Source organism: Anolis sagrei, chromosome 7 (genome assembly GCF_037176765.1).
Source record: "Anolis sagrei isolate rAnoSag1 chromosome 7, rAnoSag1.mat, whole genome shotgun sequence".
In the NCBI taxonomy this organism is placed as follows: Eukaryota; Metazoa; Chordata; class Lepidosauria; order Squamata; family Dactyloidae; genus Anolis; species Anolis sagrei.
In genome coordinates this window covers 3,007,597-3,031,310 of record NC_090027.1, presented here as the reverse complement: position 1 = coordinate 3,031,310, position 23,714 = coordinate 3,007,597, and the positions used below count along the sequence as shown (strand labels likewise).

At 42.7% G+C, this 23,714-nt stretch overlaps 1 protein-coding gene across 1 annotated transcript in view; it reads right to left on the bottom strand.

Annotated features, from left to right (window-relative positions):
* Positions 1 to 23,714, bottom strand: part of LOC132769767 (disintegrin and metalloproteinase domain-containing protein 2-like) — a 68,420-nt gene that overhangs the window by 33,492 nt on the left and 11,214 nt on the right. Inside the window, exons 4-10 of the mRNA XM_067470855.1 lie at positions 23,519 to 23,580; positions 17,555 to 17,633; positions 15,926 to 16,002; positions 8,186 to 8,363; positions 2,291 to 2,347; positions 1,997 to 2,068; positions 384 to 550 (exon numbers count right to left, since the gene is read on the bottom strand). Of these exons, the coding sequence (XP_067326956.1) occupies positions 384 to 550; positions 1,997 to 2,068; positions 2,291 to 2,347; positions 8,186 to 8,363; positions 15,926 to 16,002; positions 17,555 to 17,633; positions 23,519 to 23,580 (692 nt within the window). The remainder of the gene's footprint in view (positions 1 to 383; positions 551 to 1,996; positions 2,069 to 2,290; positions 2,348 to 8,185; positions 8,364 to 15,925; positions 16,003 to 17,554; positions 17,634 to 23,518; positions 23,581 to 23,714) is intronic.

Below are 23,714 nucleotides of genomic sequence, written 5' to 3'. Positions count from 1 at the left end.
TGGTATTTTTACAATGTTTATGAATTTTGATTATTCTGTAACCCACCTCGAGCCACAAAGAGGGGCAGGTAAGAAATACAATTATTATTATTATTATTATTATTATTATTATTATTATTGCTAAACAGTCCAATTTTCCTATTTATGAAGTCCAGCTGAAGCATCTTATGCAGTGTCCAGTGTAATACTTGCACAACAGATTTCTGTAAATGTCTGCAACAGCCACTAGGTGGCACTGGGAAACCTTTTGCTGTTGTCAAATTTCCCAGGGCTCCCAACATTGACCCCACTTGGGACTGGGATCTATAGATCTATATCCTATACAATCCCAGTTGCCTGATACTCTACTAAGATGAAAACCTTGAAAAGATGGTGTGCCTTACATGAATAAGAAGGCCACGTCATGGGGTCGGAGAATGAGGTGGGCCTGCTTCCAGCGCACAAACTCCTCCAGCAGATCCTCAGATGATCCCGTGGTGGGGATTTTGTCCCTGTTGACCCAGAGCTCCAAGGAGGACAGCACGATCTTCACGTTGAGCTTGGAAAACATCTGGAAATAGGAGCAGTCGCTTAAGTCTAGCAGAGGTGGCAGAACAAAGCCGTCATCCCTCCTCACCTCTGGTTCTGATCTTGGCTTATTGGATCATTCAGGAGTTTAACTCAAAGGAACCTAGTCTAGATCCTCCAGTGGGACTCCAATGGTCCTCCAATCATGCTGGAGAATCTAGCACAATGTTTCTCAACCTGGGGGTCGAGACTCCAGGGAGGTTGTGAGGGAGTGTCAGAGGGGTCAATAAAAACCACAGAAAGCACAGTATTTTCTGTTGGTCATGGGGGTTCTGTGTGGGAAGTTTGGACCTATTCTATCATTGGTCGGGTTCAGTATGCTCTTTGATTGTAAGTACCAAATTTGATCCATACCTAACTTCTAGAACATGGCCATACATCCAGAAAAACCTACAACAACCCAGATCTACATAGTTTGAGTCAACAGCGCTCTCTGGGTGTAAGTGAACTACAACTCCCAAATTCAAGGTCAGCGCTGACCAAACCCTTCCAGTATTTTCTGATGGTCATGGGAGTTCTGTGTGCCAGGTTTGGTTCAATTCCCACATTGGTGGGATCCAGAATGCTCTTTGATTGTAGGTGAACTATAAATCCCAGCAACAACAACTCCCATATGTCAAAGTCCATATTCCCTAAACTCCACCAGTGTTCACATTTGGGCATATTGCGTATTCGTGCCAAGTTTGGTCCAAATCTATCATTGTTTGAGACAACAGTGCTCTCTGGATGTTGGTGAACTACAACTCCAAAACTCAAGGACCATGTTTCCCAAACCCTTCCAGTATTTTCTGATGGTCTTGGGAGTTCTGTGTGCCAGGATTGGTTCAATTCCATCATTGGTGGGGTTCAGAATGCTCTTTGATTGTAGGTGAACTATAAATCCCAGCAACAACAACTCCCATATGTCAAAGTCCATATTCCCTAAACTCCACCAGTGTTCACATTTGGGCATATTGAGTATTCGTGCCAAGTTTGGTCCAAATCTATCATTTTTGAGACAACGGTGCTCTCTGGATGTTGGTGAACTACAACTCCAAAACTCAAGGACCATGTTTCCCAAACTCTTCCAGTATTTTCTGATGGTCTTGGGAGTTCTGTGTGCCAGGATTGGTTCAATTCCATCATTGGTGGGGTTCAGAATGCTCTTTGATTGTAGGTGAACTATAAATCCCAGCAACTACAACTCCCACAATGACAACTCCCAAAAACCAATCCCCCTTTACCCCACCAGTATTCAAATAGGAGCGTATCAGGTATTTGTGCCAAATTTGGTCTTGCATATCAGATATGTACATTACAATTCAGAACAGTAGCAAAATGAGAGTTATGAAGTAGCAATGAAAATAATTTTGTGGTTGGGGGTCACCACCACATGAGGAACTGGATTAATGGGTCGCGGCATGAGGAAGGTTGAGAAACATAAACTTACAGCATTCACAAGAGCAGTAACCTCAACAATTCTGGCTGTCACAGCATCCTCAGTCGAACCCATGAAGTCACACTGGAGGGGAAGAAAACAACATTTGCCCGCAATAACCTCACGGCCCACCTTGTCTGGCCCCACTTTTTGGAGGGGGGGGATCACACTGAGGGCGACCCTCCTCCCCAAACATTTTTTTTTAAAAAAAAACATCAGGTTCTCCCTGATAAACTTCACGAAACTGCTCTCCCCAAACCCCGCCCTTCCGTGCATCATTCCAAGGAAGAAAAGGGAGAGACCTACCAAATCTTTGGCCACCACAATATGCATTTCCACATATCTCATGGTGCTGAAGTTAATCTGTTGAAATTCAAAAGCGGGGAAAGAAGTCAACATTTGAGATCTTGTCACAGTGCTATAATCATCTATATGTTCAGTATTGACTTTTGGGGGAAGGGATGAGTTTGACTTGACTTTGGCACCTCCCTCCATTCTCATCTGCACAAATGAAAGAAGCATGCTCCGATGGCTCTGAACCCTGACCGCATCTTCCTTATCTACCTGATGTCACACTATTAGGGACCCCCAATTCAGAATCCCTGCATTGGGCCCAGTCTCAGGAGAAGTACGAGAGCAAGGTTTATTTTCGTCATGATCATGATGAGACGGGCCAGCCATACCAAACACGCAGGTCTTGGTACTTTCAAGAGGCTGCCGCACCCAGTGTCTCTCAGACACACATTATATAGACAAGTTATCCAATTGCAAACTACCACCTAGGCTTAATTCCTTACTTAGCACATTGACTAACTAACTTCTTGACCAGGGTGGTCCACGCCTTGGTTTCATCCAGACTGGACTACTGCAATGCGCTCTACATGGGGCCGCCCTTGAAGATGGCCCGGAAGTTTCAACTGGTACAACGGGCAGCAGCCAGGCTCCTTACTGGAGCAAATTATAGGGAGCATACAACGCTCCTATTAAAACAGCTTCATTGGCTGCCGATAAGTTGCCGAGCCAAATTCAAGGTGCAGGTCATGACCTAAAGGTAAAGGTAAAGGTAGTCCCCTGACATTAAGTCCAGTCGTGTCTGACTCTGGGGTGTGGTGCTCATCTCCATTTCTAAGCCGAAGAGCCAGCATTGTCCGTAGACACCTCCAAGGTCATGTGGCCGGCATGACTGCATGGAGCGCAGTTACCTTCCCGCCGGAGCGGTACCTATTGATCTACTCACATTTGCATGTTTTCGAACTGCTAGGTTGGCAGAAGCTAGGGCTGACAGCGGAAGCTCACGCCGCTCCCCGGAATCGAACCTGCGACCTTTCGATCAACAAGCTCAGCAGCTCAGTGCTTTAACCCACTACGCCACCGGGGGCTCTAGGTCATGACCTATAAAGCCCTAAATAGTTCAGGCCCCGCCTATCTCTGCGATTGCATCTCCTTCTATGAACCGTCACGAACTCTAAGATCTTCCGGGGAGGCCCTCCTTTCACTCCCACCACCGTCACAAGTACGGTTGGTGGGGATGAGAGAGAGCGCCTTCTCAGCGGTGGCCCCCCAACTCTGGAATGCCCTTCCTGGAGAAATAAGACAGGCCCCATCCCTCCCCTCCTTTCGTAAGAGCTTGAAGATGTGGTGGTTTCAACAAGCCTTTGAGAATGACCAGGTCTAGTCCAGCCCCAAACATTACTGAATATGGCCTTGCACTCTTACCTATGACCCCGGTCATCCCTCTAATAGTCCCTGGAGATGAGCAGCCACGGGTCGTACCTGCTATTGCCATTAACCTGTACTTCCCCTCATATTTTGAGTTTGCAGTAGCCTTGGCTGGGCTTTTTAATTGCTCTGAATAGGCAGGGTTATTTTTAATATAATGTGTTATTGTGATAATTTTATGCTTATGTTGTTTGTTAATTCTATGTTGTGCTGTTTACTTTGTATGTTTCGGCGATGTTACTTGCAAACCGCCCTGAGTCCCCCTCGGGGAGATAGAGCAATATATAAATAAAGTTTTATTATTTATTATTGTATACTAGCCGCCCCCTGCCAGGTGTTGCTGTGGCCCAGTCTGGTGATCTGGAAAATAAAGTAATGAGAAAATGTTGGTTTCTACTATATGTAATGTCTTAATGTTTGTGGGTAAACAGTATTTCTTGCAATTTCTTTGTCAGTGTTGATGTGGAGATTGTCTGGTTTGCCTACTCTGGAACATGCAATATATCATTGTCCTTCTATAGGGGTCCCTTTCACATCTATGATACTATATCTGTGTGTGTGTGATTCATATACAGATATCTGCTAGGGCTGGGCAGTTTCGTTTCGTTAATTCGTAATTCGTTAAAAATTCGTTATTTTTTTTGTTAACGAAGCGATAACAAACCATTCTGGAGCAACTTAAAAACGAAATGAATTTTTCAATTCGTTTCGTAAATGCTTCGTATTTCGTTATGTATTCGTTTCGTTATTGGTTTGAGGTCGTTTCGTTATTATTTCCGCATGTCTGGGGCAAGTTTTATAGTTGTTTTTTTGTTTAATTAGTGAAACAAAATTATAATATCACACCAATAGTCAACAACAGAGGGAGAGGGAAGCTTCAGAAGTTTTTTTAGCGTATTGCGCGATCGCGGCCGCCATTAACGAATAGATTCGTTATTGTTTTGTAATTTTTTTACCATTTATGAAATTTCGTAAATATCGAACTTTTTTTAAGGAAAATTTCGGAATTCTTTTAAATATCGAAACGCAAAAACCCCCAAAAAATCGATTTTAGAAACAAATTTTCCGTTGTTACCCAGGCCTAATATCTGTCTATATGTATGGTTGGATGGCTCTTTGTCAGGAGGGCTTTGACTATGTTTTCTTGCCCTAGTGAAGGGAGTTGGACTCAATGGCCTAAAGTATTTTCCTTTGGTCATGGGAGTTCTGTGTGGGAAGTTCTCCCAACTCTGTTGTTGGTGGGGTTCAGAATGCTCTTTGATTATAGGTAACTACAACTCCCAAATGTCAAGGTCTATTTTCTCCAAACTCCACCTGTGTTCATATTTTGACATATGGAATATTCATGCCAAGTTTGGCCCAGATCCATCACTGCTTGAGTCCACAGTGCTCTCTGGATGTAGGTGAACTACAACTCCCAAAATCAAAGTCAATCCCACCAAACCTTTCTAGTGTTTTCTGTTAGTCATGGGAGTCTTGTGTGAAACGTTTGGTTCAATTCCATCATTGGTGGAGTTTAGAATGCTCTTTGATTGTGGGTGAACTATAAATCCCAGCAACTACAACTCCCAAATGACAAAAACATTTTTTTTAGTGATGGTCACTCCTTGGGTTAGTAGGTGTCTTGTGTCCAAATTTGGTGTCAATTCATCCAGTGGCTTTTGAGTTATGTTAATCCCACAAACGAACATGACATTTTTATTTATATAGATCACATGACTTCTTGACAATGGAAAGTACAAATAGCTCTTTCCACCATATATGGCTTTTTCGCCTTCTGCCTGAACTCTCTTGTGAAAGTTGTTGATTGCACATGTTTCTTAGGTGCTAATCACAAATGTTCCAGGCAAAACAGACCCTTAGTGGAAGCTCATTTCTAAATAAAGAGGGGGGGGGGGTACATTTTTAACTTTGATTTCTCTAGTTTCATGATTATTGCCCTATCAACACCATTGGACTTCCACCTCTTTCCAAAAAGGAAGTTATTTTGGAACGGAAAGCATTTTTCAGATGAGGAGACTGATTTCTGAAGTCACCACGTGGCTTTTGGAGCAACCTGTTGACTTCTACAAGCGAGGTGCTTACACTTGCTTCAAAACTTAATCCAGACAAGTCAGAGGTACTCCTGGTCAGTCGAAAGGCCGAACAGGGCATAGGGTTACAGCCTGTGTTAGACGCGGTTACACTCCCCCTGAAGACACAAGTTCGGTTTGGGAGTGATCCTGGATACTGCTACCCCTCTATTCTGCTTTGATTAGACCACACCTGGAATATTGTGTCTAATTCTGGGCACCACAATTCAAGAGAGATGTTGACAAGCTGGAATGTGTCCAGAGGAGGGCGACTCAAATGATCAAGGGTCTGGAGAACAAGCCCTATGAGGAGCGGCTTAAGGAGCTGGGCATGTTTAGCCTGAAGAAGAGAAGGCTGAGAGGAGATAGCCATGTATAAATATGTGAGAGGAAGCCACAGGGAGGAGGGAGCAAGCTTGTTTTCTGCTTCCCTGGAGACTAGGACGCAAGGGAACAATGGCTTCAAACTACAAGAGAGGAGATTCCATCTGAACATGAGGAAGAACTTCCTGACTGTGAGAGCCGTTCAGCAGTGGAACTCTCTGCCTCGGAGTGTGGTGGAGGCTCCTTCTTTGGAAGCTTTTAAGCAGAGGCTGGCTGGCCATCTGTCAGGGGTGATTTGAATGCAATATTCCTGCTTCTTGGCAGAAAGGGGTTGGACTGAATGATGGCCCAGGAGGTCTCTTCCAACTCGAGGATTCTAGGATTCTACAGGAAAGGAGATTCCATCTGAACATGAGGAAGAACTTCCTGACTGAGAGAGCTGTTCAGCAGTGGAACTCTCTGCCTCGGAGTGTGGTGGAGGCTCCTTCTTTGGAAGCTTTGAAACAGAGGCTGGATGACCATGTGTCAGGGATGATTTGAATGCAATATTCCTGCTTCTTGGCAGAAAGGGGTTGGATGATGGCCCAGGAGGTCTCTTCCAACTCTAGGATTCTATGATTCATCGCTGTATCTCATCGTGGTCGGGAGAGCTTTTGCACAATTAAAGCTTGTGCACCAGCTGCACCCATTCCTTGGGAAGTCTGACTTGGCCATGGTGGTCCATGCTCTGGTTACAACCCGAATCGACTACTGCAACGCTCTCTACGTGGGGCTGCCTTTGAAAACTTCTCGGAAGGTCCAATTAGTCCAGCGGTCAGCAGCCAGATTGTTAACTGGAGCTGCGTACAAGAAGCATACCACTCCTCTGTGGAGCCAGCTCCACTGGCTGCCAATTAGCTTCCGGGAACAATTCAAAGTGCTGGTTTTAACCTTTAAAGTCCTGAACAGTTCTGGCTCAGATTACTTGTCCGAACGTATCTCCTGCTATGTACCATCACGAAGCTTAAGATCCTCAGGAGAGGCCCTGCTCTTGATCCCACCACTCTCACAAACGGGGTTGGTGGGGACGAGAGACAGGGCCTTCTTGGCAGTGGCCCCCTCTCTGTGGAACTCTCTACCTAAGGATATCAGGTTGGCCACCTCCCTCCTGTCCTTTAGAAGACAACTGAAGAACTGGCTCTGGGGCCAGGCGTACGATTAGAGGCCAGCCGCAAGAGGAAAAGGAAATTTGGATTTTTGACATGGACTCTCCCGGCTCAGCTTGGTTTTACTGGCACGTTAACCTATTAATTTATTGTTAAATTTTACTGATGATGTTATACAATGTTTTAAATGGTTTTATTGTGAATTGTAATTTTTATGGTATTTATGCTATTAGCATAGAATCCTAGAATCCTAGAATCAAAGAGTTGGAAGAGACCTCCTGGGCCATCATCCAGTCCAACCCCATTCTGCCAAGAAGCAGGAATATTGCATTCAAATCACCCCTGACAGATGGCCATCCAGACTCTGTTCAAAAGCCTCCAAAGAAGGAGCCTCCACCACACTCCGAGGCAGAGAGTTCCACTGCTGAACGGCTCTCACAGTCAGGAAGTTCTTCCTCATGTTCAGATGGAATCTCCTCTCTTGTAGTTTGAAGCCATTGTTCCACATCCTAGTCTCCAAGGAAGCAGAAAACAATCTTGCTCCCTCTTCCCTGTGGCTTCCTCTCACGTACTTATACATGGCTATCATATCTCCTCTCATCCTTCTCTTCTTCAGGCTAAACATGCCCAGCTCCTTAAGCCGCTCCTCATAGGGCTTATTCTCCAGACCCTGGATCATTTGAGTCGCCCTCCTCTGGACACATTCCAGCTCCTCTGGTGCTCATGAAATATATATATATGAAATAAATAAATAAAATAAGATGGGACGTGTGTGTGTCCCTCGGTGGCACCCATGGAGAGAAGGAGGACTCATCCCTGGGCCAAGTTTCAGTGCTCTCTGTCCACAGGAAGTGGGTCAGGGGAAATCTTTAAAGAATGCCCCTCGTATTATTCAATCCGTATCCCAACCAATTAATCCCCTTTCTTTGACTGGCACTTACTGGTGTTTCTGAGTCTGTCCTTTGGCTCATCCCCATGCCCCAATGAATGGAATAGTTCTCTTCCGTGACTTGGAGGTCTCCATCATTATATTCTATCTGATAGATGAGGTGCTGAAATCCGGAAGCCGAGTCCACCGGCTCAATGCCGTAGGTGATGTTGTCTAACTGCATCAGCCCACTGGAGCACCGCAAGGAAAAGGAGCAAGGAGGAAGCAAAGGACATGTTATCATGCAAATAAACCCTTATGGTTTGGGTAGCTGACAGTTACATTCTTCACTCAATACTTCAATTCCTAAGACTTCGGGTACTTTAAATCAGACGTCTACAGCTTAGTACCTGCTAAGCGTGTTGGATACATCCGTCCAATGGCCAATTGGAGATGATGGCAATTACAATTGTTGGGTTAATGTAGGTTTTTTCGGGCTATATGGCCATGTTCATCATTGCCTCACCACCAGCTACGAGGGGTATTTTTTAAGTAAGGTCCGTTTTGTTGTAGACACTAGTGGTTCGCGTGCATACCACAACGAGCGCATGCGTGGTGTACCGGCATGCCTTGGGAACAAATGTGCTCAGTTTCCGCTCTGTAGCTCACCTGTACGGTTCTGTTCTGTGCTTTAAAAATGTTTAAGTATCAACTCACCCTCCGCATGTGAGGTTCGCTCAGTGAGAAGGTTTTTGTCAGCAAGGAACCTTCCTGCTGCAGAAATCCATCGACAGATTTGTGAAGTATACGGTGATATGTATTGTCGAAGGCTTTCATGGCTGGAATCACTAGGTTCTTGTGGGTTTTTTTGGGCTATAAAGCCATGTTCTAGAGGCATTTCTCCTGACGTTTCGCCTGCATCTATGGCAAGCATCCTCAGAGGTAGTGAGGTCTGTTGGAATTAGGACAAGGGTTTATATATCTGTGGAATGGCTGGGGTGGGGCTGTGATACTGTTATACGGTGATATACGGTGATACTGTTATGAGTGAAAGCAAAGTGCGTAAGTGTGTACTACAATTCAAAAATGGTCATGACAACATCCATGATGAGGACCTCTCCGGTCGCCCTTCTTTGATTACAGACGATTTGGTGGCTTCAGTTGACGCGAGGATTCGTGAGAAGAGGCGCTTCACAAGAACAGGTCTCTCAAACGAATTTCCTGACGTGTCGAGATCAGTGCTTTACAACATTGTTTCTGAACACCTAAAGTTTAGGAAACTGTGCTCCCGTTGGGTCCCGAAACTCCTAACAGAGGACCACAAAAACCAAAGATTCGAGTGTGCGATCAAATCAAATCGTACGAGTACGATTGACCACTGTCTGACCTTGTATTTCTTAGCCCAACAAGCAACTGCTGGACCTACCAAACACCTATTTGTTGCCTTTGTTGCCTTTGTCGACTTAGCAGCAGCTTTTGATTCCATCAATAGAAACTTGTTGTGGCATAAGCTGGCCAGCACCAATATGGATAAGTGCCTACTGTTTCTAATCAAGGCACTTTATTCTAACACAACAGCTAGAATAAGAGTTGATATTTCTGGCTCATTGACTGACCCCATTCACACTAATAAAGGAGTAAAACAAGGGTGTCTATTGGCACCAATACTCTTTAACCTTTACTTGAATGATATAATACCTGCACTCTCGGGGCCAGAATTTTTTCCACCTGCAGTAGGATCCAAGAAAATCTCCATCCTATTATATGCAGATGACATGGTCCTAATTTCACTTACCCAAATTGGCCTGAGAAGACTGCTCTCTACGCTTGGTGCATATTGTTATAAAGAAAAAGCTGAACATCAACTATAATAAAACAAAGGTAATGGTGTTTGGAAGGAGACACTCTCAACACAGATGGTCCATCAGGGGTCACCAAATAGAACAATGTCAGGAATTTAAGTACCTTGTTGTTGTTGTTCATTCGTTCAGTCGTCTCCAACTCTTTGTGACCTCATGGACCAACCCACGCCAGAGCTCCCTGTCGGCCGTCACCACCCCCAGCTCCTTCAAGGTCAGTCCAGTCACTTCAAGGATGCCATCCATCCATCTTGCCCTTGGTCGGCCCCTCTTCCTTTTGCCTTCCACTTCCCCCAACATCATTCCCTTCTCTAGGCTTTGCTGTCTCCTCATGATGTGGCCAAAGGACTTCAACTTTGTCTCTCGTCTCCTTCCCTCCAGTGAGCAGCCGGGCTTTCTTTCCTGGAGGATGGACTGGTTGGATCTTCTCACAGTCCAAGGCACTCTCAGCACTTTCCTCCAACACCACAGCTCAAAAGCCTCTCTCTTCCTTGGGTCAGCCTTCCCTAAGGTCCAGCTCTCACATCCGTAGGTGACTACAGGGAAGACCATGGCTTGGACTAGGCAATGGATCTTGGTTGCCAGTGTGATGTCTCTGCTCTTCACTATTGTATCGAGACTGGACATTGCTCTCCTCCCAAGAAGGAAGCGTCTTCTGATTTCCTGGCCACAGTCTGCATCTGCAGTCATCTTCCCACCTAGAAATACAAACCCTGTCACGGCCTCCACATTTTCTCCCTCTATTTCCCAGTTGTCAATCATTCTTGTTGCCATAATCTTGGTTTTTTTTTTTACGTTTAGCTGCAACCCGGCTTTTGCGCTTTCTTCTTTCACCTTGATTAGAAGGCTCCTCGGCTCCTCCTCGCTTTCGGCCATCAGAGTGGTGTCATATGCATACCTGAGGTTGTTAATCTTAATTCCAGCAAGTACCTTGGAATCCATTTTACGGAAAAACTATCCTGGAAACCCCATATAGAACACACTAAAGCAGTAGCTTTGAAATCTGTTGGAGCAATACTCAGATTCTACAACACCGCAGGGGGTCATCTAGTTGTCCCTGCCCTTAAAATATTTCAGAGTAAAGTTATAGCCCAGATTTTGTATGGTGCTGCCGTCTGGGGATGGGATGAGTCTCAGTTAGCAAAACTGGAGGCTTTCCAGAACACATTTCTTAAGAAACTAGTGAGACTCCCACCGGGCACCCCGGCAGCCTTGCTCCGGGTAGAGGTTGGTCTCCCCTCCATTCGATCACGTGTTCATTTTACCCTATTTAATCATTGGAGAAATGTCAAAGACTCCTCAGTTAGGGTTCTTCCCAAGGGATGTTTTGAACAACTAGCAAAATGCAAAGTCTGGAATACTAGATACCAGAAGCTGCTGGAATTTCACCCCACTCTGTCTGATAAGCCTTCAATCATGAACTCAAGGGAGAAACTCCAGAAATATATTTTTAATAATTGTGCCCACCATGATAGGCAGGCCATTAACAACTCCCAATTCTCCCACTGGTTTAGACTGTACAAACTTGACCATGATAGGGCTATCTACCTGACTAGGCTCACATTTCCAAAACTTAGACAAGCCTTCACAGCCCTTCGTTTCCAAAGTATTCCCACAGCAGTGATTGAGGGCAGATATACGCTGGCCTGTAGCGAGGGGGGGGGGGGTTAGGGGTTCAACCCCCCCCCCCGAAATGTTTCAGATTTTTTTTAAAAACCTGCTATACTCATGAATTTTAACTGGTTAACCAAATCCTCATGCTAAGTTTATGAGATGCAAAAGATTAAGAGTCCCACCAGAACTGCAAGCACTATCTCAGGCAAATATTGACAATTTATTCACACTGTTTGGGACCCGCCTACCTGCGTGACCGCATCTCTGTGTACGAACCCACACGATCTCTTCGTTCATCTGGAGAGGCCCTACTCACGATCCCACCTGCATCGCAAGTGCAATTGGCGGGGACGAGGGATAGGGCTTTCTCGGTGGTGGCCCCTCGACTCTGGAACTCTCTCCCTAAGGACATCAGGCAAGCCCCAGCCAGGATATCTGCATGCCCATCCCCCTCCAAACACCTACCCTTTTCACCTGGTCATGCCCAGCATTTTTTAATTTTAATTATTACATTTGGCCCTGCCACAGATTTTAATTGCATCATGGTGTGTTGTTAATGTTATTGCCTTGTTTTTGAGTTATTTTGCTGTATTGTTGTTGTTGTTTTTATTATTTATTTATTATTATTAACTTTATTTGTACCCCGCTAGCATCTCCCGAAGGACTCGATGCGACTTACACAGGCCAAAGCCTCAGAACACAATACAGTAAAAACATAACACAACAGTAAACAAAGCAAATCAAAATAGTTAAGCAAAATAACAACAACAGTGACAATACATCAAGACACTTTAAAACTGGGCCGGCCAGCGCAATGGGGTACGGGTTAAAAGTGCTGAAATGGTAGGAGGAGCGTAGGATTAATATAGTGCGGTGTGCAGCAATATTGATTGTACTAAAGTGCTTCTAGGACTTGGGATGGGGGATTCCTAATCTGAGAAGGCACAACGGAACAGCCAAGTTTTTAGGTTCTTTCTGAAAACTGCTAAAGTAAGGGCCTGTCTAAGGTCTTTGGGGAGGGTGTTCCAGAGTCGGGGGGCCGCCACAGAAAAGGCCCTGTCCCGTGTCCCCACCAAGCGCGCTTGTGACACGGGTGGGATCACGAGCAGGGCCTCCCCAGATAACCGGAGCGAGCGTGTGGGTTCGTAGATGGAGATGCGGTCACGCAGGTAGGGTGGTCCCAAACCGTTCAGGGCTTTGTAGGTAAGCACCTGCACCTTGAATTGGGCCCGGAAAATAAATGGCAGCCAGTGGAGCTCCTTAAACAGAGGGGTAGACCTCTCTTGATAATGAGCCCCGGTTAGCATCCTGGCTGCTGCACCCTGGACCAATTGAAGTTTCCGAGCCGTCTTCAAGGGCAGCCCCACGTAGAGCGCATTGCAGTAATCCATTCTAGAGGTGACCAAGGCATTGACCACCCCGGCCAGATCAGCCTTCGCGAGGTACGGTCGCAGCTGGCGCACAAGTCTCAATTGTGCAAAGGCCCTCCCGGATACCGCCGACGCCTGAGCCTCAAGTGTGAGCGAAGAATCCAAGAGGACACCCAAACTGCGGACCTGTGGCTTCAGGGGGAGTGTAACCCCGTCCAACACAGGTAGCCTGTTGTATTTGGGCTCGGCCTCTTGTAAGTCGCACCGAGTCCTCCAGGAGATGGTAGCGGGGTTATTATTATTATTATTATTATTATTATTGTCATTGTGGGGTGTGGGTGTTGAATGTTCTCATTAAGGAGGCCAGACTTGGTGGAGGTGGTTGACAGGGGCAGAGCTGCAGGCGATTGAAGGCTGCTCTGCCCCTGCTGTGCTCTTCACTTCAGCATGAGCTAGGAGGCAGGTTTCAAACCTCCCCCCGCGAAATTTTCAAACCCCCCCCCCCCAAATTTCAACCCCTTCCGAAATTTTTTTCTGGCTACGGCCCTGGATATACGGGCACTCCTCTGGCTCTTCGTTTATGTGTTTGCGGGGCCCCGGAAATTGAGTATCTGCCTCACTATTTGCTTTTTTGTCCTCTGTACTCTGAACCAAGAACCAAAATCCTGGGGTTTATTCTCCACTTCCTTCAGACCAACACTGTGTCCGAAAAGATTTTCTACCTCTTGGCTGACACTAACCCCGTGGTTACTCACAAGGTGTCTCTTTTTGCCCTGGCAGCACAGAAAACCCGGGCAAAACTAATCTCTGATATTGCAGTTGACTGTGCTGGGGATGCTTTCAACTAATAGTGGCTGTTTATGCCGTTTTAATAATGCTGTATCTATTTGCTTTTACTTGGTTTTTAATTACGCAGGTATGAGTCTATACATCAGTGTTTCTCAACCTGAGGGTCGGGACTGTCAGAATAGTTATAGGTATTTCATATGTATGTATGTTTTTCAATGTGTTTGCATTAGTATTATAATGTATTAGTTTTGCTTCTTAAAGATGGATTCAGTCATGTTCATTTCTTGTTCAGCTCACATATGTTATTGTTGCAAAGTTACAGGCCAGACAGTGAAACTGTGATAACACGAAATTCCTTTGCCCTGAGAGAAATTAAGGAGTGTACCAGCCAAGAACATAGATAAGACAGAAGGGCGGATCTCTTGTATGCTGTGTCTTCTTGCTATGCTTTGTCCGTCGCCATCTTTTAGTTCCACGATGTAGTCTCTGTGTGTATAGACGCTTTAAGTAAAACTACCTTAGAAGAAGAATGCTGCCTGAGTTTGTTTATTTTGAAACCACACGCTTGCTGTGCCCAGACTGGAGAGTCGGACTGCTAACCCCGTGGGGGTCGCAAGGGGGTGTCAGAGGGGTCGCCAAGGACCATCAGAAAACACAGTATTGTCTGTTGGTCGTGGGGGTACTATGTGGGAAGTTTCAATCATTGGTGGGGTTCAGAATGCTCTTTGATTGTAGGTGAACTATAAATCCCAGAAACTACAACTCCCAAAGGTCTATTTTTCCCAAACTCCACCAGTGTTCACATTTTGGGTATATTGAGTATTCATGCCAAGTTTAGCCCAGATCCATCATTGTTTGAGTCCACAGTGCTCTCTGAATGTAGGTGAACTACAACTCCCAAACCCAAGGTCAGTGCCCACCAAACCCTTCCAGTATTTTCTGTTGGTCATGGGAGTTCTGTGTGACAGGTTTGGTTCAATTCCATCATTGGTGGGCTTCAGAATGCTCTTTGATTGTAGGTGAACTATAAATCCCAGAAACTACAACTCCCAAAGGTCTATTTTTCCCAAACTCCACCAGTGTTCACATTTTGGGTATATTGAGTATTCATGCCAAGTTTAGCCCAGATCCATCACTGTTTGAGTCCACAGTGCTCTCTGAATGTAGGTGAACTACAACTCCCAAACCCAAGGTCAGTGCCCACCAAACCCTTCCAGTATTTTCTGTTGGTCATGGGATTTCTGTGTGACAGGTTTGGTTCAATTCCATTGTTGGTGGGCTTCGGAATGCTCTTTGATTGTAGGTGAACTATAAATCCCAGCAACTACAACTCCCAAATGACAAAATCACCCCCACCCCCCAACCGCACCAGTATATTGGGTATGTGTGCCAAATTTGGTCCAGTGAATGAAAATACATCCTGCATATCAGATATTTACATTACAATTCATAACAATAGCAAAATTACAGTTATGAAGTACCAACAAAAATAATGTTATGGTTGGGGGTCACCACAACATGCGCAACTGTATCAAGGGGTCGCGGCATTAGGAAGGTTGAGAACCACTGCTATACATCATGTAGTATTTTAAAGGTGCATCTTGCCATCGATATATGTAGCATTTTAATGATTTATAGGATTTTATTGTGTATTTTACATCGTATTTAATAATCTGGTGCTCATGTATTTATCTATTTGACTTGCCTTGTATGTGAAAGACCTATGGTCTAAGCATCGAATAAACTAAACATTAAAAAAAAACTAATACTGCTTCATCACACTTGAGAATGAATCCACTTTAAATCTGATTTCTGCCTCCTGCAGAATTTTGGGGTTTGTAGTTTAGTGAGGCTGTTAAAGTCTCCTCCCTAAACTACAAACCCCAGAATTCTGCAAGAGGCAAAAACCAAATTTTAAGTGGATTCATTCTCTAGTGTGATGAGGTCCCTACACAGCAGAAATAATGCAGTTTGACACCACTTCAACCAACACAACACCCAACAACCAACCAACAAAACACTCAATGGTTCCAATGATTCCATATCAGTTCAAGTCAGGTCAAACTGCATTCATCCTGATGCACCCATGGTTACCTCTCAGCCAAGGCACTGAAGCGTTCGTCATGTTGCCGTGTTGGAACGGGTGTGCAGTGGTCATAAAATGAATGAGGAGGGTCTCACCTGAGCCCCCCACAGGTGTTGAGCACGACAAGGGCATCCGCAAAACCGTCGACGTAGCCTTGATAGAAGCAGTCTCGCTAGATTGACACAGAATGATTGGAAAGAGGAAAGGCAAAAAGGCTCCTTCTGCACTGCCATGTAATCCAGTTTCTGAATTCAGATTAATTGCTTTAAACCAGATTATATGAGTCTACACTGCCATATGAACAACTCTCTGAATTCAGATTAATTGTTTTGAACCGGACTATATATGTCTACACTGTCATGTAATCCAGTTTTTGAATGCAGATTAATTTCTTTGAACTAGATTACATGAGGCCCCTTCTACACTGCCATATAATTCAGTTTCTGAATTCAGATTAATTGCTTTAAACCGGACTATATATGTCTACACTGTCATGTAATCCAGTTTTCGAATGCAGATTAATTTCTTTGAACTAGATTACATGAGGCCCCTTCTACACTGCCATATAATTCAGTTTCTGAATTCAGATTAATTGCTTTAAACCAGATTATATAAGTCTACACTGCCATATAATCCAGTTTCCGAATGCAGATTAATTTCCTTGAACTGGATTACGTGAGGTCCCTTCTACACTGCCATATAATTCAGTTTCTCAATTCAGATTAATTGCTTAAAACCAGATGTGAGTCTACACTGCCATATAATCCAGTTTCCGAATGCAGATTAATTTCCTTGAACTGGATTACGTGAGGTCCCTTCTACACTGCCATATAATTCAGTTTCTCAATTCAGATTAATTGCTTAAAACCAGATGTGAGTCTACACTGCCATATAATCCAGTTTCTGAATGCAGATTAATTTCTTTGAACTAGATTATATGGGGCCCCTTCTACACTGCCATATAATTCAGTTTCTGAATTCAGATTAATTGCTTTAAACTGGATTATATGAGTCTAAACTGCAATATAATCTAGTTTCCAAATGCAGATTAATTATTTTGAAGTCGATTATATGAGGCCCCTTCTACATTGCCATATAATTCCGTTTCTGAATTCAGATTAATTGCTTAAAACCAGATTATGTGAGTCTACACTGCCATATAATCCAGTTTCTGAATGCAGATTAATTTCTTTGAACTAGATTATATGGGGCCCCTTCTACACTGCCATATAATTCAGTTTCTGAATTCAGATTAATTGCTTAAAACCGGATTATGTGAGTCTACACTGCAATATAATCCAGTTTCCAAATGCGGATTAATTGTTTTGAAGTGGATTATATGAGGCCCCTTCTACACTGCCATATAATCCAGTTTCCGAGTGCACGTTAATTGCTTAGAACTGGATTATATGAGGGCCCTTCTGTACTGCCATATAACCCAGATTATCAAAACAGATACCCATTATCTACTTGAATTGGATTATGTGAGTCAACACTGCCGTATAATCCCATTCGAAGCAGATAATCTGGGTTTTCTATGTAGTATTTGGGCAAAGTGGGCAACCCAAATACTTTGGGGACTATGGTTCCCATCAGCCCCATCCAACACGCACTCTGGAAAAGGATAATGAGAGTTGGGAACAAGGCCTGAAAACCAGTTTATTTTCTAACTGGTTCACAGCTCTAAACAGGAATCCAAATGGAAAGAAACTGCATCGTCTTACCTGAAGGGAAGGGAGAAATGAAACAATGGCTCCGGCATGGTTGTAAGTGTACACTCTGAAATCATGGGCTAAAAAGGATCTGCAAAGCAAATAGATACATGAAATGAAACAACAGAGCCCAGGCGTGCTGGTACCACGCCACACTACAACTCCCTATCAGTGTAATGTCATTATCTATATTGCACAAGTTTACAATATCCATGATGCTAGCTATGAAGGGTTAAGTTGTAGAGCATTATGAAGCATGGATGGATGGATGGATGGATGGATGGATGGATGGATGGATGGATGGAATAGGATAGGATAGGATAGGATAGAATAGAATAGAATAGAATAGAATAGAATAGAATAGAATAGAATAGAATAGAATAGAATAGAATAGAGGGAGTGCATAAATGACAGATTAGATAAATAGATGATAGATAGATAGATAGATAGATAGATAGATAGATAGATAGATAGATAGATAGATAGATAGATAGATGGATAGATGGAATAGAGGGGTGCATAAATAATAGATAGATGGATAAATGGATGGATAGATAGATAGATAGATAGATAGATAGATAGATAGATAGATAGAGAGATAGAGAGATAGAGAGATAGATGGAATAGAGGGGTGCATAAATAATAGATAGATGGATAAATGGATAGATAGATAGATAGATAGATAGATAGATAGATAGATAGATAGATAGATGATAGGTAGATAGATAGATAGATAGATAGATAGATAGATAGATAGATAGATAGACAGATGGAATAGAGGGGTGCATAAATAATAGATAGATGGATAAATGGATAGATAGATAGATAGATAGATAGATAGATAGATAGATAGATGATAGGTAAATAGATAGATAGATAGATAGATAGATAGATAGATAGATAGATGGAATAGAGGGGTGCATAAATAATAGATAGATGGATAAATGGATAGATAGATAGATAGATAGATAGATAGATAGATAGATAGATAGATAGATAGATAGATAGAGATAGAGAGATAGATAGATAGATGGGATGCATAAATGATAGATAGATGAATAGATAGATGGAATGGTGCATAAATGATAGCTAGCTAGAAAAATGGAATAGAGGGGATGCATAAATGAGAGAGAGAGAGAGAGAATAGATGCAATAGGGGGTGCATAAGTGATAGATAGATAGATAGATAGATAGATAGATAGATAGATAGATAGATAGAAAGAAAGAATAGATGGAATAGATGGAATACAGGGGGTGCATAAATGATAGATAGATAGATAGATAGATAGATAGATAGATAGATAGATAGATAGATAGATAGATAGATAGATGGAATAGAGGGAGTGCATAAATGATGGATGGATGGATGGATGGATGGATGGATGGATGGATGGATGGATGGATAGATAGATAGATAGATAGATAGATAGATAGATAGATAGATAGATAGATAGATAGATGGAATAGAGGGAGTGCATAAATGATAGATGGATGGATGGATGGATGGATGGATGGATGGATGGATGGATGGATAGATAGATAGATAGATAGATAGATAGATAGATAGATAGATAGGATGCATAAATGATAGACAGATGAATAGATAGATGGAATAGGTAAAGGTAAAGGTAGTCCCCTGACATTAAGTCCAGTCATGTCTGACTCTGGGGTGTGGTGCTCATCTCCATTTCTAAGCCGAAGAGCCAGCGTTGTCCGTAGACACCTCCAAGGTCATGTGGCCGGCATGACTGCATGGAGCGCCGTTACCTTCCCGCCGGAGCGGTACCTATTGATCTACTCACATTTGCATGTTTTCGAACTGCTAGGTTGGCAGAAGCTAGGGCTGACAGCGGAAGCTCACGCCGCTCCCCGGAATCGAACCTGCGACCTTTCGATCAACAAGCTCAGCAGCTCAGTGCTTTAACCCACTGCGCCACCGGGGGCTCATAGATGGAACAGAGGTGGTGCATAAATGATAGCTAGCTAGAAAAATGGAATAGAGGGGATGCATAAATGAGAGAGAGAGAGAGAATAGATGGAATAGGGGGTGCATAAGTGATAGACAGACAGACAGACAGACAGATAGATAGATAGATAGATAGATAGAATAGATGGAATAGAGGGAGTACATAAATGATAGATGGATGGATGGATGGATGGATAGATAGATAGATAGATAGATAGATAGATAGATAGATAGATAGGATGCATAAATGATAGATGGATAGATAGATAGATAGATAGATAGATAGATAGATAGATGGAATAGAGGGAGTGCATAAATGATAGATGGATGGATGGATGGATGGATGGATGGATGGATGGATGGATGGATAGATAGATAGATAGATAGATAGATAGATAGATAGATAGATAGGATGCATAAATGATAGATGGATAGATGGATAGATAGATAGATAGATAGATAGATAGATAGATAGATAGATAGATAGATAGATGGAATAGAGGGAGTACATAAATGATAGATGGATGGATGGATGGATGGATGGATGGATGGATAGATAGATAGATAGATAGATAGATAGATAGATAGGATGCATAAATGATAGATAGATGGATAGATAGATAGATAGATAGATAGATGGAATAGAGGGGGTACATAAATGATAGATGAATAGATGGAATAGAGGAGGTGCATAAATGATAGAGAGATAGAGAGATAAATAAAATAGATGGCATAAAGGGGGTGCTAGGTATTATTTATTATTTATTTACTTCGCTTGTATACCGCTCTTCTCAGCCCTTAGGCGACTCAGAGCGGTTAACAACAATTCCAATATACACAGTACAAAATCATTGGACATTTAAAAGCAAAGCGATTAAACATCAAACATCAAACATCAATACATCAATTTAACAAATCCATCACGTCTCATCAATAAAATCAGAATCCAGTCTCCATATCCATTTTCCGTGTTCCAATAATCAATTCAATTGCACTGCCTAGTTGAATGCCTGTTCGAACAGCCAGGTCTTCACTCTCCTCCAGAATGCCAGTAGGGAGGGGGCCAATCTAATGTCCGTAGGAAGGGCGTTCCACAGCCGAGGGACCACCACTGAGAAGGCCCTGTCTCTCGTCCCTGCCAGGCGAGCTTGTGAAGCTCTTAGTGTCCTAACTGGTTCATAGGAGGAGGTAGATAGATAGATAGATAGATGGATAGATAGATAGATAGATAGATAGATAGATAGATAGACAGATAGATAGATGAGATGGAATAGAGGGGGTGCATAAATGATAGATAGAGAGACAAATAGAATAGATGGAATAGAGAGGGTACATAAATGATAGAGAGATAGGTAGATAGATAGAATAGATGGAATAGAGGGGGTGCATAAATGATAGATAAATAGAATAGATGGAATAGAGGGGGTGCATAAATGATAGAGAGATAGATAGGTAGATAGATAGATGGAACAGATGGAATAGAGGGGGTGCATAAATGATAGAGAGATAGATAGGTAGATAGATGGAATAGATGGAATAGAGGGGGTGCATAAATCATAGAGAGATGAATAGATGGAATAGAGGGGGTGCATAAATGATAGAGAGATAGATAGGTAGGTAGATAGAATAGATGGAATAGAGGGGGTGCATAAATGATAGATGAATAGAATAGATGGAATAGAGGGGGTGCATAAATGATAGAGAGATAGATAGGTAGATAGATGGAATAGATGGAATAGAGGGGGTGCATAAATGATAGAGAGATAGGTAGATAGATAGATGGAATAGATGGAATAGAGGGGGTGCATAAATGATAGAGAGATAGATAGGTAGATAGATGGAATAGAGGGGGTGCATAAATGATAGAGAGATGAATAGATGGAATAGAGGGGGTGCATAAATGATAGAGAGATAGGTAGATAGATGGAATAGATGGAATAGATGGAATAGATGGAATAGAGGGGGTGCATAAATGATAGAGAGATGAATAGATGGAATAGAGGGGTGCATAAATGATAGAGAGATAGGTAGGTAGGTAGATAGAATAGATGGAATAGAGGGGGTGCATAAAAGAGAGATAGATAGGTAGATAGATAGATGGAATAGATGGAATAGAGGGGGTGCATAAATGATAGAGAGATGAATAGATGGAATAGAGGGGTGCATAAATGATAGAGAGATAGGTAGGTAGGTAGATAGAATAGATGGAATAGAGGGGGTGCATAAAAGAGAGATAGATAGGTAGATAGATAGATGGAATAGATGGAATAGAGGGGGTGCATAAATGATAGAGAGATGAATAGATGGAATAGAGGGGTGCATAAATGATAGAGAGATAGATAGGTAGATAGATGGAATAGATGGAATAGAGGGGGTGCATAAAAGAGAGATAGATAGGTAGGTAGATAGATGGAATAGATGGAATAGATGGAATAGAAGGGGTGCATAAATGATAGAGAGATGAATAGATGGAATAGAGGGGTGCATAAATGATAGAGAGATAGGTAGGTAGGTAGATAGAATAGATGGAATAGAGGGGGTGCATAAATGATAGAGAGATGAATAGATGGAATAGAGGGGTGCATAAATGATAGAGAGATAGATAGGTAGATAGATGGAATAGATGGAATAGAGGGGGTGCATAAAAGAGAGATAGATAGGTAGATAGATAGATAGATGGAATAGATGGAATAGAAGGGGTGCATAAATGATAGAGAGATGAATAGATGGAATAGAGGGGTGCATAAATGATAGAGAGATAGATAGGTAGATAGATGGAATAGATGGAATAGAGGGGGTGCATAAATGATAGAGAGATGAATAGATGGAATAGAGGGGTGCATAAATGATAGAGAGATAGATAGGTAGATAGATGGAATAGATGGAATAGAGGGGGTGCATAAATGATAGAGAGATGAATAGATGGAATAGAGGGGTGCATAAATGATAGAGAGATAGGTAGGTAGGTAGATAGAACAGATGGAATAGAGGGGGTGCATAAAAGAGATATAGATAGGTAGATAGATAGATGGAATAGATGGAATAGAGGGGGTGCATAAATGATAGAGAGATGAATAGATGGAATAGAGGGGTGCATAAATGATAGAGAGATGAATAGATGGAATAGAGGGGTGCATAAATGATAGAGAGATGAATAGATGGAATAGAGGGGTGCATAAATGATAGAGAGATAGATAGGTAGATAGATGGAATAGATGGAATAGAGGGGGTGCATAAAAGAGAGATAGATAGGTAGATAGATAGATGGAATAGATGGAATAGATGGAATAGAAGGGGTGCATAAATGATAGAGAGATGAATAGATGGAATAGAGGGGTGCATAAATGATAGAGAGATAGGTAGGTAGGTAGATAGAATAGATGGAATAGAGGGGGTGCATAAATGATAGAGAGATGAATAGATGGAATAGAGGGGTGCATAAATGATAGAGAGATAGATAGGTAGATAGATGGAATAGATGGAATAGAGGGGGTGCATAAATGATAGAGAGATGAATAGATGGAATAGAGGGGTGCATAAATGATAGAGAGATAGGTAGGTAGGTAGATAGAACAGATGGAATAGAGGGGGTGCATAAAAGAGAGATAGATAGGTAGATAGATAGATGGAATAGATGGAATAGAGGGGGTGCATAAATGATAGAGAGATGAATAGATGGAATAGAGGGGTGCATAAATGATAGAGAGATAGATAGGTAGATAGATGGAATAGAGGGGGTGCATAAATGATAGATCGATATGCATACGTATTGTGTGTAAATATGGTATAATTGTGTGTGTGTGTGTGTGCATTTTTTCAATTGCCATTGATTGTAGGAAGAAGATCATCTTAAAATTGAAGAAATGTGGTATATATATTTATTTGTGTGCCTGCATGTGTATGTAAATAATAATATAGATCTGGATGTATCTTATATCACTTTTTGTCTTACTAATGAAGAATGCAGATACTTGCCCCACTGGAGACCCAAATCCCAATATTTTACTCACTGTTGGTTTAGGTGAATTGTATAGACCTTTCCGCCTATATGGATGTTAAAAGTCATCTGTTCCTACAACAAAGCAAAATGAGGTCATGTTTATCCTTTTCCCGTTGCTTTTTTGTACCAACACCATTCAAAATGGGTCTTCTGACCCGGGTTCTAAGCACCAACAATATTCTTCAAAGTCCTAAGTGCTTGGGGGT